The sequence below is a fragment of the Belonocnema kinseyi genome, chromosome 10 (genome assembly GCF_010883055.1).
Source record: "Belonocnema kinseyi isolate 2016_QV_RU_SX_M_011 chromosome 10, B_treatae_v1, whole genome shotgun sequence".
NCBI classification, from domain to species: domain Eukaryota; kingdom Metazoa; phylum Arthropoda; class Insecta; order Hymenoptera; family Cynipidae; genus Belonocnema; species Belonocnema kinseyi.
In genome coordinates, this window is record NC_046666.1 from 11268409 (window position 1) to 11285740 (window position 17332).

At 27.1% G+C, this 17332-nt stretch overlaps 1 protein-coding gene across 1 annotated transcript in view; it reads right to left on the reverse strand.

The window, feature by feature from the left end:
• The window catches only part of LOC117181022 (chymotrypsin-2-like), a 37670-nt gene extending 26941 nt beyond the window's left edge, over positions 1 to 10729 (reverse strand). Inside the window, exon 1 of the mRNA XM_033373591.1 lies at positions 10672 to 10729. Coding sequence (XP_033229482.1) covers positions 10672 to 10729 — 58 coding nt within the window. The remainder of the gene's footprint in view (positions 1 to 10671) is intronic.
• Between the last annotated feature and the right edge of the window lie 6603 nt (positions 10730 to 17332).

Consider the following 17332-nt stretch of genomic DNA (forward strand, 5'->3'; position numbering starts at 1 on the left):
TGATCATTTAGATTTGACAAAATTAATTATTTACACAAATTATCATAATTTAAAAAAATAATATCTTCGAACAGCTTTAGAAAGTCACTGTTTCGTCTAAAATATTAAAAATTTTGTCCAGTTTTCACTTATATTTTGTTAATACTTATTTAAATTAAAACAACAAAATTATTTAAACAAATTATTGCTGTACAAGGTATCTTTTACTGTAGTAATGCTGAATAATTACAGTTTTTTTCTGAAATTTTAAACTTTTGGTCAACTTTTCAATTCGTTATTAAATTACTAAATTATTGCGATTTGACAAAAATAATTGTTTAAGCAATTTATTATTCTCCATAATTATGTTTTTTTACATAATTGCTAAAAAGATCTGATTTTTTTAAATTTTGTTCAACCTTTCACTTAAGGAGTTGTTAAATGATGCAAGTTAGGAAAAAATAAGATATTGTTTAAAATATGATTCTCTTTAATGTTTTTATATTGTTCTTTCATAAATAAAAACGCCAATAAAAGTCGAAACGCTTAGAGGTAAAATAGTTATTAACAATAATACTTTGCTCAAAATTTGTTTGTTGCTCAAATCAATTAATTATTAAGTCACTTTATCTGAAAAATAAACAAATTATATAAAATTATGTAAAAATTTCAAAATTTCTATTAGCGAGCAAAGAGAATATTACTAAAAATAATAATAAATCGCCAAAATAATTATTTTTCTTAACCTAAATAAATTATTTATACACTTAAATTGAAAATTGAACAAAAAGTTGAAGATTAAAAAAAATCTCAATTTTTTAGTATAAATATAGAAGAAAATAAACAATAATAATTCGCTTATACAATAAGGTTTGTAAACATTAATTACCAATTATCTCTATTTCATTAAAAACTTTTTTTTTGGTGAAACTTTACAAGATTTCAGGATTTTTCAAAAATTTTAATAAAAGAAAAAATTTTGTGTTCCCATGGAACCTAACCTTCAAAATCCATGTATCGGTTGTTTTCCAATTTAAAATGGCAGCATTCAATATGGCAATTTTAACTGATTCAAGATAGCGGATCCAAAATGGCGGCCAAAAGTTTTGAAAATTGTTCAATTTCAATGCAAGTTGGTATACAAGGGTTTGTTTTCTCGCTGATTGCGAATCTATGATTAGTTTTTACAAATTCAATATGGCGCATCCATTAATGCTGCTACAATTTTTCAATTTACTTGATCTTTTTTTTTTTAATTAATTTTTTAATTATACGTGCTAATACTCACGACTATTTATGAAATGTGGAGAAGCATTAAGCACACGAGTGATAACTAATAATGGATTCGTAATCAACGAAACAAAACAAAAAACCCTGTATATACCGCCTTTTATAGAAATTAAACAATTTTCTAAATTTTTGGCCGCCATATTGCATCTGCCATCTTGAATTAGTAAAAACTGAAAACCGATTCGTCATCTGCGACCCAATAAGCCCCTTTATACCAACTTTCATGAAATTGAACATTGTCGGAAATTGTTGTGCGCCATATTGGATGCGCCATCTTGAATTTTTGAAATCTGGTAACGGATTTGTAATTAGCGACCCAAAAAAACAATTGTATACCGATTTTGGTAAATATTCATCAGAAAAAATTGTTTTATTAAAAAATATCAAAGTAAGCAAAATATGGTCGGCTTCAAGCTGCCATATTGAATGCTGACATCTTGAATTTTAAAAAAATACATGGATTTTGAAGGTTAGACTCCATGGATGCAAAAAATTTACAAATTATGAAAATCCAAGGACGGTTTCGAGGTGAAAATTTACAGAGAATAAGTTTTTTCATTCGAAATTCCGTATTTTTTGTTAAATAAACAAATATAACTCTGTGAATATTAATTTTTTTAAAAACTCTGATTACACGAATGAAAAGTGCCCGTTTAGGCCTTAATAGGTTGAAAGATTTCTAGAGAATTAAGTGTTTTTAAATGATTTTTTTTGGGGTCCTTATATTTTTCGAAGATTTCAGGTGATAAGAGGTTTAAAAGAATTTTTTATGATTTCTAAATATTTGAAGGGATTTTATATTTTTATAGAACCTTAAATAACTTTCTTGAAATTCCCTGAAAAAACTTTATGCAATTAATAATCGTAGAAATTGTTTTTTTTTTCAGGATTTAAAGACAGAATTAACGAATTTAAAAAGTCCTATTTTTTCAAAATAATTGGCAAATGTTTTAGAAAATTTTATTTGGTTAAACAATTCTTTCATTATTTTCGAAAAGTTCTTATTTTCTAAAATTAATATCGGAGTTAATTAATGTTAAAACTATTATTTTGCAGTGTAAATTCTTTCAAAGGTGAAAACAATTTGTTTCAAAAAAAGTTCAAAAAAAAATTCTTGTTAAAAAAATGCAAATGTTGAACGCTTCTATTTACCAAAAAGTGCGAACAATTTTTTAAAAATAAATTCCAAAATGTAGATCCGGGATAATTCAAGTAATTTGGAGTAATATCAGTGTTCCAAAGTAATAAACTTGTAATCAGGAGTAATAGGAATATTTTAGAGTAATTCCAGTAAAAAAACAATTAAAAGCGGTAAACTAAAATAACGTAAGCAATTTTTTGCAAATGATGGAACAATTTTTAGGCATCGAGCCATTTTATAAGAAAAAAGAAGGATATTTTCTAGACCACTATAATATGTATAGAAAAATTACTTGAGTCAATTATGAATAATATTTTTCTTTGTCCATATAAATATATAACTGTGTGGGAACAATATAATTTTTATATATGGGTCACTCCATGTCAGATTTACCACTAAAATTTAAATTCACTCGAAGTTATATTTTTATTAATTTTAACACAAAAATAGAAGACACGTATTTTTTCTTTTCAATAAAATATGTGAAATTCACAAGTTATCATTATTTGAACATTTTTAGAATCTAATGAAGATCACTTTTTTGAAATGCTCAAAAGTAACAATTATTTATTTATTAGAATCTGGATGTTTTATAATGAAGTTCTAGAACTAAGCAGTTTAAAATTATTTTGTTGAGTTTTTCTATTTAACTAATAATTTATGCGGACTTAGAATTAAATATGCAGTTGGTTCAATTGACCTCAGTTAGATAAAAATCCTTTCATTTTTTTAAAAGTATGTCTTTTTTGTAGAAAATTAATCTTTTCGGTAGAAAATTCATGGTTTTGTTTAAAATTTCTTTTTTTGTTGTGTAGCATTTATCTCTTCGTTTAAAAATTTACTCTACTTTGTAGTAAATTCAACAACTTTTTTAGAAAGCCAATTTCTTGGTTGATTATTCATTATTTTAGTTTAAAATATATTTCTTTAGTTGAAAATGTAAAATGGTTTTTGTTCACAATTCTTTTTTGGTTAAAAAAGCACTTTTTAACTAAAAATTTAAGTATTGCATTTTTTGTGAAAAGTTGATGTTTGTTAGTTTAAAATTTAAATAATTTGTTAGAAATTAAATTCTTTCAGTAAAAATGGATCTATTTTGTTAAAAAATATTATTTCCCGGTAGAAATTTAATCTTCTTGTTTAAAAATTTAACTAAGTATTTGCTTAGAGTTAATATCTTTTGTTTATAAATTCAACATTTTTCTTAAAAAGCAAGCCTTTTTGGCTGAAAGCTCTTGTAATTCTATTTTATTCATTTGTTTAATAAATTTTTTTTTAACATAAAGTTTGACTTTTTAAGTATACCGTTTCAAGACAAATTCTTTGATTTAATCAAAAGTAACTAGAACAATGAAAGCAAATATGCAAAAAAGATGTCCAATAGCAATGTAAGCGTTAAACAATTTATTGCATTTGTTATAAACAAATAAGTGAATGAAAATAGTTTTGTAAGGCTTAACGGCGAATCATCAATTTATTTGTACCTAATTCAATTTATAGGAAAAAAGAGTCTTTTAGTCGAATTTTTAGTTAATAACTAAATAAAATTTAATAATTGTTTAAACTACATTAATTAACAAATCCACGATTTTTCTATTTTCGGAGGTACAAACTTGATATTTTTGATGCGTTTAACTATAAATAACTAACTTTTAATTTTGCTAGATCATTTTTATGAGAGTTAACAATTTAATATGATATATATATATATATATTAATTTATTATTTAAATAATTTCATTATTAATTAAATTGGTAGTAAGAATTAAAACAGTGTATCGTTATCGGAATATTTAAAATAAAATTTTTAATGTTTAATTAACAGTTATTTACACACAAAAAAAACACAAGTTTAAATGCTAAAACATAGCAAAATAATGAATTTGTTAATTAAGATGGGTAAACATTCCTCAAATATCATCGATTCATAGCAAAAATGATTGCTAAATAACTGGCTCTTAATTTTATGAAAAAGGCGGTATTTTATATACAAATACGTAAAATAATAAAAATTTCTTTAAAAAATTGTTTTTTTACAATTATAAATTATTTACTGTCATCAAAATGCTAATAAAAATTTAGAAGTTATTCATATATAGTTAATTGCATCAAAAATATTAAGTTTCTACCTCCAAAAATAGCCAAATAATGCATTTGTGGATTTAATTAGTTTAAACAATTATCATATTTTATTTGGTGACCAAATACGATACTCAGCTTTTATTTCCAAGTATTATGTGATCTCTTTCAAGGAATAAACTTTACTTATCAGAACAAAAATACCTGATATGGATATTTGTTTATAAAAACTGTTTTTAGAATAACAAATTATTTAATAACTTTTATTAATTTAACTAAAAAACTCTTTTGGTCTATAAATTGTTCCAACTTATTGCGAATCAAGTAAAAAATCGCCGCCAATCTTCACGAAACCGTTTTCATTTATTTATTTGTTTATAACAAATTTAATCAATTTTTTAACATTTGCGTTAGCATTACACATTTTTTTATAGTAGCTTTCAGTTTTATAGGTATTTGAAATTAAATTGAAGCTTTTTTTTTAAAACCGGTATACTTCAAAAGCCAAAATTTTTACTTTGCATTTTTGTTTTTAACTAAACTAGAAAAAAAATAAACAAAAATGCGAAAATTGGCCATGTTGAATAAATTTTTTGTTCATAAAAAATTTTTATATAAAATATGTAATTTTTTGTATCATACGAATGTAGTATAGAAATAGCAAAGCCGTCCTTGTGAATCGGGCCAGCGGAATGTAAATTTCGGCGATGAATCCCCTGAAATTCTCAAGTTCCATAATCAGCGCAATTTCGTCGTACGTGATGTAATTTTGAATGGAGATTATTCAAATTTGGGGTGTGCGCACCTCGCGAGTTGCGGGAGTTTGTCTTGCTTGGTCCATGTACTGCAGTTGTGTCAACCTCCGAGACTACCTGTCAAACTGAGCTTAAACAACGTTGAATTACACGACAGGGAAGCACTGCAACACTGCAAGCTGAAATTATGCAGTCCTTATTTTTTTCCTTTTTCAAAATTTTTTTTCTTGAAACTTTCAAGAAGCTCGCCCTTTAATTTGCTTGAAGCAACAACACAATTTTCTTAAATTAAAAATTATAGGTGATGTGAATGAATTAGTTAAAACCGAATGAGCTTTAACGAAAGAGAATTCACAATCAACGAAATACGATTGTTGAAGCTTAGAACTATAATATTGAAAGATCGATGGGCAAATTTAAGGGAAGTGCGCAGACCGAGCACTAAGCGCACAATAAATCTATTCTCGAACGCGAAGCGCAAAACTCAACAGAAGCACGCCCTAATATAGTGGAGAAAAATGACTTTTTTGTTTCAAAATAACGTGCAGTTCACAAATATTCCACGATTTGGACAAGAAAATCTCGAAAAAATAGCGTATAAGATATACAAGAAAGTTGTTTAGCCTGATTTTTAAATTAGGCTTTCAATTTTTTCACAAATAAACAAATATGATGAAAAATGGCCATTTTTTCTATTCGACGTTTTCGCTGATTGTCAATAACATAAAAATTGTTGAAATTACCTAAATTTTATAGAGTGAGATTACTTGAAGATATTCTAATATTATATAACAAAAAAATAAAAACATTAACAAATCATTTGTTGAATGTATGTTTTTTACGATTTTTCATAATTTCACGTTTATTAAAGTTATATTTCAAGAAATTTGGATAAAAATAATATAATCTTAAAAAAATTTCTTCTTGAAATTATTATTGTTAATATTATGAACAAATTTAATAAACAAATGCATTAATCACTCGTTTTGCGACAGAAAAATTAATTTTTTTCGATGTTATTTTTTTTTAATTAGAAACTTCATTGTTGATTTTAGGAAATTTTATAATTTGTTGATTAATCTTAATGATTAAAATTTTTTTTTAAACAAATGCATTATTGGGGAATTTGACGGTAAAAAATTCGTTGTTTTCAATGCCAGTCCTTTCAGTTGAGAACTTGTGAGCTTTTTCGCTCTGTACTCGAAATATTAGTGGACAAGTAGTAACATTATTTCTAGTCAGCCATCATGTATAACTGGGAAATTCCAAGTCTCTTGATTTTATTAATTATTAATTATTATCATTTATTTATTTATTTTGTTTATGTTTTTTATGCAAACATTTAATTATCAGGAGAAAGTATTATTTTTGGAATTAGAAACAACTAACGGGATAATACAACTTTCAGTTGAAAAAAAAATCGAACTATCTACCAAAATAACAGAATTTTCAACAAGAAAATTATTTTTGAATTAGGACAGACCAATTTTAAATGACAGTTGAGTTAATACTAAAATATTGACTTTTAAATAGAATAGTTTAATTTTGAATCAAAATTAGTACTTTTAATTAAACAGAAATTATTTCCTATCCAAAAAGACGAATTTTTAATAGAATATATGAATCTTGAATGAAATTGTTGAATTTTTAACTTTTAAAGGAAAAATGTTAACCCAAACAAAGAAAAGATTTATTTATGGATAAAAAAGGCTGTGTCTAGTCGCCCTGAAAAACAAAGGTTTTTATCAGATTAAAAATATTGGTTCAGTCTACATGATTCACTTTCTATCTTATTTAATTTGAAATTTTTTAATCAAGGAAAAAAAGAATTATTTAATATTTAGCAATATTTGACTGTTAATTTAAGAAGACTAAATAGAAGCCAAATAATTAAAAGTGAACAATTAAAAATTCAATTGTTTGATATAGTAAGCTTTGAATTGTTAAAATTTCGAAAAGCTTTTAAACTTTTAACGATAAAATTGGTATTTTTTTATTTGAAAAAAGTTTAATTTTAAAGCGAAATTGTTGAATTTTTATGTACAAATAATAATAAAACACTTTTTTTTTTTAATTTGGGGAATCTTAAGATAAATTTAGAAGGTTGAAAAAGATTCAAAATTAATTTAAAACTTAATATAATGTCAAGTAATTTAAACGATATATGTGTAAATTTTTTTTCAGAATGTCTAGACATATTTTAAAATGAATAGCATTTTTCCTACAATTTTTGAAAAATGCTTAAAAATTTCTGTCTAAATCCTCAAAATCTTTCACGGTCTTTTTTAACAATTCTAGTAATCTATTAAACTTTTTTTAAATATTTTGGTAAAATAATTTTTAATCATTTTTTCCTTAGCTTGTTAAGTAGTACTTCCGAAGCTCTAACATTAAAAATTAAAAGTCTCCTTGAAGAATGGACTAACACCGAAGTTCGACTTCAACTTATTCGCATTAATTAAGTTGATTAAGCTATGTGCCATCTTTAAAAAATAAAGAGCGCTTCTATGAAAAGAATTATTAATAAACAAGTAGAAAGAGTATTTCTAGTAAGACACTATTTCCTTCGAGGAAATTCCCAGCTTTTTTATTCTTTGGCTATTCTTCAGCATTCGTGGGCTGCATGCTTCAGGAAGTTCTATATATTATTTTAGATCAAGTACGTTTTTTTTACATTCTTATTAGAGAAGGTATTAGATTTGTTTAAAATCTGCCCCCCCCCCACTGGTTTTTGTCAAATGTCCACGTTTTGAGAACCTCTGATTCCAAAAAACAGGTTTTTACGAATTTTTCAGTCTACGCTGCGAGCGCGGCTCGCAAGTTTGAGCGCGCCTAGGGCGCACGACTGTTGGTTCTCGCCCTTCGCGCTTGATTTTGTATTAACCTCGCGCTCGGTCTTTATATTTTCGCACATTCTTGCCCAAACCTTTTAAAATTAAGACTTAAAAGATCCACCACTGTAATTTTGTGATTGTGAATTCTCTTTTGTTAAAGCTCTTTCGGCTTTAACGAACACATTCTCATCACGTCTCTCGTGCTTCGCACTTGATTTTTTCCAAAATGACAACTTTTTTACATTCTACACAACACTTTTATATCAAATATAATACATTTCTTATGTAACTCTGCACAGCATTGCTTATTCAAATATTGCAAGATAAAGAGAAATTTAATTTATCATGATTATTTTTATATTTGTTTTTTATTTTGCTTTAAATTGTATTTAAAGCTGCGCTGAAATATGTATGATTTCAATAAATTTATATCACTACAATTCAAAATATGTATAAAAATTGCATCATACTAGTTCTTGTTTCCCTGTTTTTATTTATTTGTTTCTTTTTAGTTTTGTTTTTATAAGATTAAAGAAAAAATACTGCACATTTTATGTTTTTTTCCAAAATTTCAATTTTTTAATTTTTAATCTTATTTTTTACAATTGAAAGAAAATCTACTTGTCCTATCGAAAAATGATTCATAATAAATTTATAGATCTTTTTAGGCAAACAACTGTTTATGTTAATTTTAGTTCGTACTTGTGTCGTTTTTTTTTTAAATTAATATTTTCATTTTGAATGTTATTTTTCACCACTAAAGCAAAAACTACGCGTCCTTTTGAAAAGTGATTCATTAAAAATTTGTAGGTCTTTCCAGGGCGCGCAATTTTTGCTTATTCATTTTTTTTATCTTGCATAGTTTGACCAAAAAATGAAATTTTTGGATTTTTAATTATTTTTGGTACAATCAAATTTTTAATTTTCAACATTTCGACCAAATAAAAAATGTTCTTATAACGTTCTTCTTATCGAGAGTTTTTTTTATATCATGCGATTTTTCGCTTAAAATGTTCATTTTAGTGTTTTTTTGGATTTTGAAAATGCTCTGAATCAGATAATTTTCCGTTTGTAGAAAAAACTCATAGAAATAAATTATTCGAGTTTCTAAGTACTATACATAACTGTGTATAGAATTTTGAAATCTTGAAAAAATGTGGTTTCAAGAATGTTTGGTACCATCGAATTTTGAATTTTTAACTTTTCGACCAAATTAAAAAAGTTTCAATTATTATCTTGTAGGGCTTTTAAAAATTAACATTTTTCTGTTCCTGACTTTTTTTATATCATGCGTTGTTTGGCTTAAAATGTTAATTTTAGTTTGTTTTTTTGGATTTTGAAAATTCTCTAACTCTGATAATTTTCTTTTTATAAAAAAAAATCATTAAAATAAATTGTTGGAGTTTCCGAGTACTATGAATAACCGTTCATAGAATTTTAAAATCTTGAAAAAATGTGATTTTAAAATTTTTGAAAATGGGCTTACTTTTTGAATTTTGATCCAAAATTGCTGGTTAACATACTTATTCTTTGTTTTTAGGCCTTAAAAAGGTGTGCCAAAGCAGAATCCAATCTGATGAATTTTTCGAAAGTTATCGTGCCTACAGAATACAGATTACAGACAGACAAAAACCTTCGTAAAAATAGTTTTTTCTAACTCAGTAGGTCTGAAAATGTGGAGATTTGATGAAAACCGACAAAGTGAAATTTTACAAAAAACCAATACCTTCCCATTAGAGAGGGTATTAGATTTGTGTAAAATTTGACCCCCCCGCCCTCCAGTCTTTGTCAAAACGTTTACGTTTTGAGATCCCCTGAATCCGAAAAACAGATTTTTACGAATAAGGCTGTCTATATGTCTATCTATCCTAATCTAAATGCCAAGTTCATTAGTCAAACATTTAGGAAAAAAAATTTTAAGTGAGTACATGCTGCAAATTTTTGAGACCACATTTTTTATGTTAAAAAAATCCTCTCTTCACTTGAACATTCAAATTTTGACCGCACAAAAAACAATCAGAAATTGCATTATGCGGTCAAACTATGCAAGATAGAGAAAAAAATATTAGGACAAACATTGTGCACCCAAAAATATCTACAAATTTGTTATCAATCACTTTTTATAGGACACGCAGTTTTTGTTTTATTTATTAAAAAAAACATTAAAAATACAAAAATAAATTTTTCGACACACGACGCAAGCTAAGAAAAAATAAATAGATATCATTTCTCCTTCGAAAGTAGAGAAAACAAATTTTTATTGTTTTATTTTTATTTTTATTGCTCATTTCTAATGTAATTTTTAAAAATTCCATTGGAAATGAGCAAATTCAGTTTATAGAAAAACGATAAAATTTGCAATAAAATGTTTAATAACGATTTTTTTAAGATTGCGCATTTTTTTAAAGCGGGACAATAAAACTACGTCTTTTTTAATACCAATGCAATTTCTGAATTATAATAATATACATTTATGGAAATAATATAAAATTTCAGTGATAGGTTTGAGTGCGAAGCATGTGATTCGTGTTGAGAATCTGTTCCTTAAAGCTGAAGGAGCTTTAACGGAAGAGAATTCACTATAACCAAATTACTGTTGTCGATGCTTTCACCTGTAGTTTTGGAAAGTTTTTGCACAAAGATCGAGGGCATAGTGCCAGGTAAATACATTATTGAGCGCGAAGCGTGAGAATCAACACTCGCGCTCTTAAACTTGTGAGATTTTTTTTTAGGGAAAAGATTATTCTAATAAAGATTTTTATTCTGAAACCTGAAAATTTAGTTCCCGTAATGAAATGTACTTTCAGAAAATTGGAAGTTGGAACGACTATGTTCCTGTAAGTAAATCTTCCTTACACTCAATAACTAAAACGGAAGGTCTTCCTGAGGAATGGAGTAATAACAAAGTTCGTCCTCAACGATCTCGTTGAATGTTCATTTCTCACGTATTTGTGCGCAGACCCTTTATGCAGAAATCCGTATTCACGACCCGTTTTATCGATGGAATGACTGATAAAACACGCGTGGAGCCATTCGGCGAGGAAAGCAGTAAGAAAGTTCTTCGCAGAACTTGGCAATCTGCAAGCTAGTTCTCGAAAGGAGGCAGACTCTCAGTCGCAGGCAAAACTAGAATACAAACGAAATGCTAATATTGATATAAATAATTTTTGTTGAAGCAAGCTTTTATGAAAATAAACTGAAAAGAATCCAAATATTTCCCTGGGAAAACAGTGCTCACAAGAATAATCGCATAATAATAATTTGACCCAAAATAAAACAATTAAAAAAATAAATAATAATAAATTTAAAATTGACTTTACGTCTCATTGTAATTATTTTTGTATTATTCTTGCAGGCTCATAGGGTTTCCTAAAAAATATTTGTATTTTTTTTTTATTTCCATGTTCACGTCCTTTAAATTTATTTAGGTCTAAACATAATTTGAAGATTATTTTTTTAATAAACAAATTTTTATTTAGTAGTAGTACTAAAAACAAAAAGTTTAACAAATTTACAAAATTAAAAAAAAATAAGTTTGCGAAAACAATTTTTTTTCAAATTGTTGAAAGAATTGTCAATATTAGCCATAGAGTACCAATAATTAATAATAATTTTTCAAATTTTGTCTTCGTAAACCTTATTTATAGCCTTTTAAGAAAGTCATTTAAATAGAAAATTGGATTTTGCGATTTTTTGGTTCTAATTCTTATTGTTAGCAGTTTCTTTCAGAATTAATGATTTTTAATAAATTAAATATTATTTTTTACTAATAATAAAATATTTAAAGTATTTATATAAACAGTTTATTATTGTTTATATCAATTTTATCTTGAAATAGATTAGGTATAAAGTCGCGTTTTTTTTAAATTTTGAAGCTTTTTTCAAATTTCACTTTAAGCGAAGAAGTAACTAATAAAAATTCTTAAAAATTATTGTTTGAAGAATTGATTAGTATTTATGACAATCTTCTAATATTTAAGATTATCTATAATATAAAAAATGTCTCTTTTTTTATTTGAAATACTTCTTAAACTCCATGGAGTTGGCGAAATCTGCAAATGTCAATTTTTTCAACAACAAAAAAATCGCCTTTTTTCTATTGTTTTTTCGATTAATTTGGAAGGTTTAGAGCTTGGAAGGTTTAAAACTCCTTCAAAAAAATTTAAGTGATTCTGGTCTTTCAATAAATAAGTTTAAATAAAAAAATTAACAGAATTCACTGAAATTTGTTTCGTCGAAAAAAGGTATTCACATATATTTGAATAAAGAATTCTTTTTTTTCGTTAATCTTAACCCTAATTATAATACAAACAGCATTAACAATTTTTGTTTTGATTAATTTCTTCATAAATAATACCATTTTCAATTTAATACATAAAAAACTCTTTAAATTTTATTAAACCATAGGTCAGAGAAATAGATGTAGATACTCGCAATATTAAGATTTATTTGATCTATTGTTTACATCATGCTAAATTTACTGCAAATAAATATGAATTTTTTTATCTCAATTGCAACCAAAAAGGAGATAAATTTTCGAGAAAATAGTTATATTTCTGACTAAGGAGATGATTTTTCAACTAGAATAGTTGCAGTTTTAGTTAAAACATACATTTTTAAACAAGATTAACGACTGTTAAAAAAAAAAGTTAAATTTTTTATAAAATTTGAAATTTGAAAACAAAATATTTAGAATAAAAAAAAGTCTGTCAGCTATGAAGGATGAATTTTAAAGATAATAATTGAAAACTCTGACAAAAAGAACATTTTTTTACAAAAAATTTGACTTCTCAACTAAAAGGGATACTTTTCAACAAAAGTGTTTAAATTTCAACAAATAAAAATAGATTTTTGAATAAAATATTTGAAGTCTACACCAAATAGTTGCCTCGTTAAATAAATAAGTTGAAGTTCAATTAAAAAGAATATTTATAACTTGGTTGAAATTGAATTAATTGTTAACAAATATAGACACGATTCTGACGAAAAATGAATGTTTTTTAATGTAATTCCATTTTTTATCAAAAATTTATATTTTTAATTAGACATTAATTTTTTTCTGTATGAAGATAAAAATGCTTGTTTGAACTTTAAACAAAAAAAAATTGAAATTTGTTTCAAAATTAAATAGTTTATTTGGAATTCAATATTTTTTTAAATTCTCATTTTTAAATTAAAAGTTCAACTGTTTTGTAAAAAATTCACGTCTTTTGCTTAAAAATCGTATTTTAGGTAGAAGATGAACATTCTTTGTTGAAAATTCATCTTTTTAGTTGAGAGTTGGATTATTTTGTTAGAAATGAATTTTATGTGCGAATTCAATTGTTTAAAAATAATTTTTGTTTAGAAAATTAATTTTTTAATCTAAAAATTTATTTAATCCATGTTTAATTGAAAACTTATTTTTAAGTTGAGCCTTTAACTATTTGGTCAAAAGTTAATATTATTGTTCGACATTTTTTTTCATTAAATTCATTTTTCGATATAAGAGTCAATTTTTTTTTAATTCCAATTTTCACATTCAAAACTTAATTCTTGTTCTTGAATATTCTTTTTTTTTAACAAAGTTTATCTTTGTGGTTAAAAGATCGTTTTTCTTAATTCGACATAAAATTTGTTCTTGAAAAACGTAATATCTGCTTAAAAATCAACGAATACATTCTATGGTGAAAATTCAACTTTTATTATTTAAAAATTATATTTATATTTTAATAATATAAAGCAATTTAAAAATTCTTATTTCCAATAAGTTAAAAAATAAACCCATACTGCTTTGGATAATTGTGGTCAGGAACCAGGTGATATTTTCCTTCATTTAAATTATTTTTCTATCCAATCAGGTAAATTAAAAATAATTTTTGCACTACGTTTTATAGAACGAGCTACACATTATCAGATTCTATAATTAAAAAAAATATATTTGAATAAAATTCAGTAGAGCTTTCGGGACAGGAAATATATTTTTTTTACTCAGATGATATACGCTCTAAGAACAGGAGCCATTCGCAAACGAAGTAACCGTAAAAAGTTTTCGAATAGGGTTCTTCAACCAAACTCTCCTGATTGGTCGTATCACGAAAGTACATGGGCGGGCGAGAAAGTGGTCGAAGGGCATATAAGCTTTGATCGGATCGCTCGTAAACGAATCCCCGGGATTTTCGATTCCAGATTCTGTTGGCACGCTCCCGGACGACCAAAAACACTCGGTCGCGAATTCACTTAAGTGATTTCTACCCTTTTTTAACCCAGGAGAATTAATTTTTGGCGGACCTAATTCTGAACGGAGAAAATTATTTCTCAATGAGCAATAATCTTTTTAGAATTCAAGAGATTAAATTAAGAATAAAAAAATTCTTTTTAATGCCCACAGTCAAATTTGGTTAGGAAATTCTTGGAAAAAATAAAAAGAAGAATGCAACTGACCAATTTGTTCAACCCATTTTTAAATGTCACAGTTTAATTTGGAATCGCAAAATTAAAAAAGTTGGGTGTAATTCACTTGTAATCTATGTGTAATCTATGCTCCAATCAACTTGTAATCCAGAAAATTGGAAAAATCCAGAGTTATCTAGTGCTTTCCAGAAAAATTAACTTTTGTTGGGTATAATCCACTTGTTATTTAAAATATTCCATTGGTAATCCGAGTAATCCACTTTAAATTCAGTAGAAATTACTTGTGGCCCCTTAACATATACGTGTAATTTACGATCTAATCGACTTGTAATCCGACTCTTTACCAACACACCTTATATCCAGGGTAATATACTTATGATAGGGTAATTGAAAGTAATTTAAGTAATTCAGGCAAATAAAGTGTGATACAGAGTAGATAGTTGAGATTGAATTGGCGAAATCCAGTCTTCTCCAGCTAAATCGACTTGTATTTCGGTACAATCCACTTGTAATCTGAGGTAATCCACATAGAATCAGAAGTATTCTGCTAATAATTCGGTAAAAGCACTTATAATCCAATGCAATCTACGTGTAATCCACGCTCTAATCTACTCGTCATCCACTTTTTTATTTGTTCTCAATAAGCCTAGAATCGAGGGTAATCTGCTTGTGATAGTGTAATTCAAAGTAATTGTGGTAATTCTGGTAAATATATTGTAACACAGAATAGAGACAATGAGGGGAAATAGGCTAAATCTAGGGGTATCCAGAGCTTTTCAGAACAATCTACTTTTTGTTGGATATAATCCACTTGTAATCCAAAGTAATCCATTGATAATTAGAATAATACACTCAAAATTCGGTACAAAACACTTGTTATTCCTTCTAATCTACATGTAATCTACGCTCTAATCCACTTTTTATCCAGGTCTTCAGCAATACACCTAAAATCCAGAGCAATACACTTGTAATAGGGCAATTCAGAGTAACTTGGGTAATTCAGGTGAATAAATTGTAATACAAAGTAAACAAAATGAGGAAAAATCGGCTAAATCCAGGGTTATCCAGAGCTTCCCAAAAACAGTCCACTTTTTGTTGGGTATAATCCACTGGTTAATCAAAGTATTCCATTGGTAATCAGAGTAATCCAATTTGAATTCGGTAGAAATTACTTGTGGCCCCTTAACATCTACGTCTAATCTACGCTCTTATCCGCTTGTAATCCAGGTTTTTACTAATACACGTAAGATCCAGGGTAATACACTTGTGATAGAGCAATTCAAAGTAATTTAAGTAATTTAGGTGAATAACTTGTGATACACAGTTCCAGCTAAATCCACTTGTATTTCGATATAATCCACTTGTAATCTGAGGTAATCCACATGCAATTCGAAGTAATCTGCTACCAATTCGGTAAAATTCACTTGTGATCCGATGTAATCTACGTGTAATCTAAGGTCTAATTCACTTGTAATCCACTTTTTCACTTGGTCTCAATAAACCTAGAGTCGAGGGTATTCTACTTGTGATAGGGTAATTTAAAGTAATTTATGTAATCAAGGTAAATAAATTGTAATACAGGATATAAAAAATGAGGGGAAATCAGCTAAATCCAGGATTATCTAGTAATTCCCAGAACAATCTACTTTTTTGGGTATAATCCAATTATTATCCAAAGTAATCCATTGGTAATCTGAACAATCAAGTCAAATTTCGGTATATTAAACTTGTAATCTCTTGCAATCTACGTGTGATACACGCTCTAATCCACTTTTAATCCAGGTCTTTACCAATATACCTAAAATCCAGAGCAATACACTTTTGATAAGGTAATTCAAAGTAATTTAAGTAATTCAGGTAGATAACTTGTGATCCAGAGTAGAAAAATGAGGGGGAATTAGCGCAATATAGTGTTCTTCAGCGAAATCCACTTGTGGTTCGGTATAATCCACATGCAATCAGAAGTAATCCCTTTGTTATCAGAAGTAATCCGCTCCTTATCCGGTAAATCGGCTTGTGACCTGATTTAATCTACGTGTAATTTATGCCTCAATCCACTTATAATCCAGATCTACACTTGTAATGAATACATCTAAAATCCAGGGTCATTCACTTGTGATAGGAAAATTCAAAGTAATTTAATTAATTAGTGATACAGAGTCTGGAAAAGGAGGCAAAATCAAAGCAATCCACTGTTATTTCACGTAATCCACTTATAATTCGTTGTAATCTGCACGTAATCTACGCTCTAATCCACTTACAATCCAGTTCTTCACCAATACACCTAAAATGCAGGATAATGCACTTGTGACAGGTGATTCAAAGTAATTGAAGTAATTCAGGTAAATAATTTGGGATAGAAAGTAAAAAAATTAGGTGGAATTGGCGACATCCAGTTTTCTCCAGAGAAATCCAGTTTTCTCCAGCGAGATACACTTCTAGTTCAGTACAATTCACTTATAATCAGAGGTAATCCATATCAAATTCAAAGTAATCAGGTCCCAATTCGGTACGATCCATTTGTGATCCGATGTAATCTACGTGTAATCTACGCACTAATCTACTTGTAATCCAGGTCTTCAATTGTAATCAATTCTTCCAGAATTCAGGCTAATTCACTTGTGATAGGGTAATTCAAAGCAATTTAAGTAATGCAAGTAAATAATAATTAGTGAGACAGGGTCGTAAAAGTGAGGGAAAATCGGCGAAATTCACGTTTCTCCAGCTTAATCCACTCTTATTTTGGTTTAATCCACTTGTAATAGCAATTAATCCACTAATAATTCTAAAAATCCACTAACAATCCATTTCAATCCATTTGTCATTTGTTGTAATCAGTACGTATTCCATGCTTTAATCCAC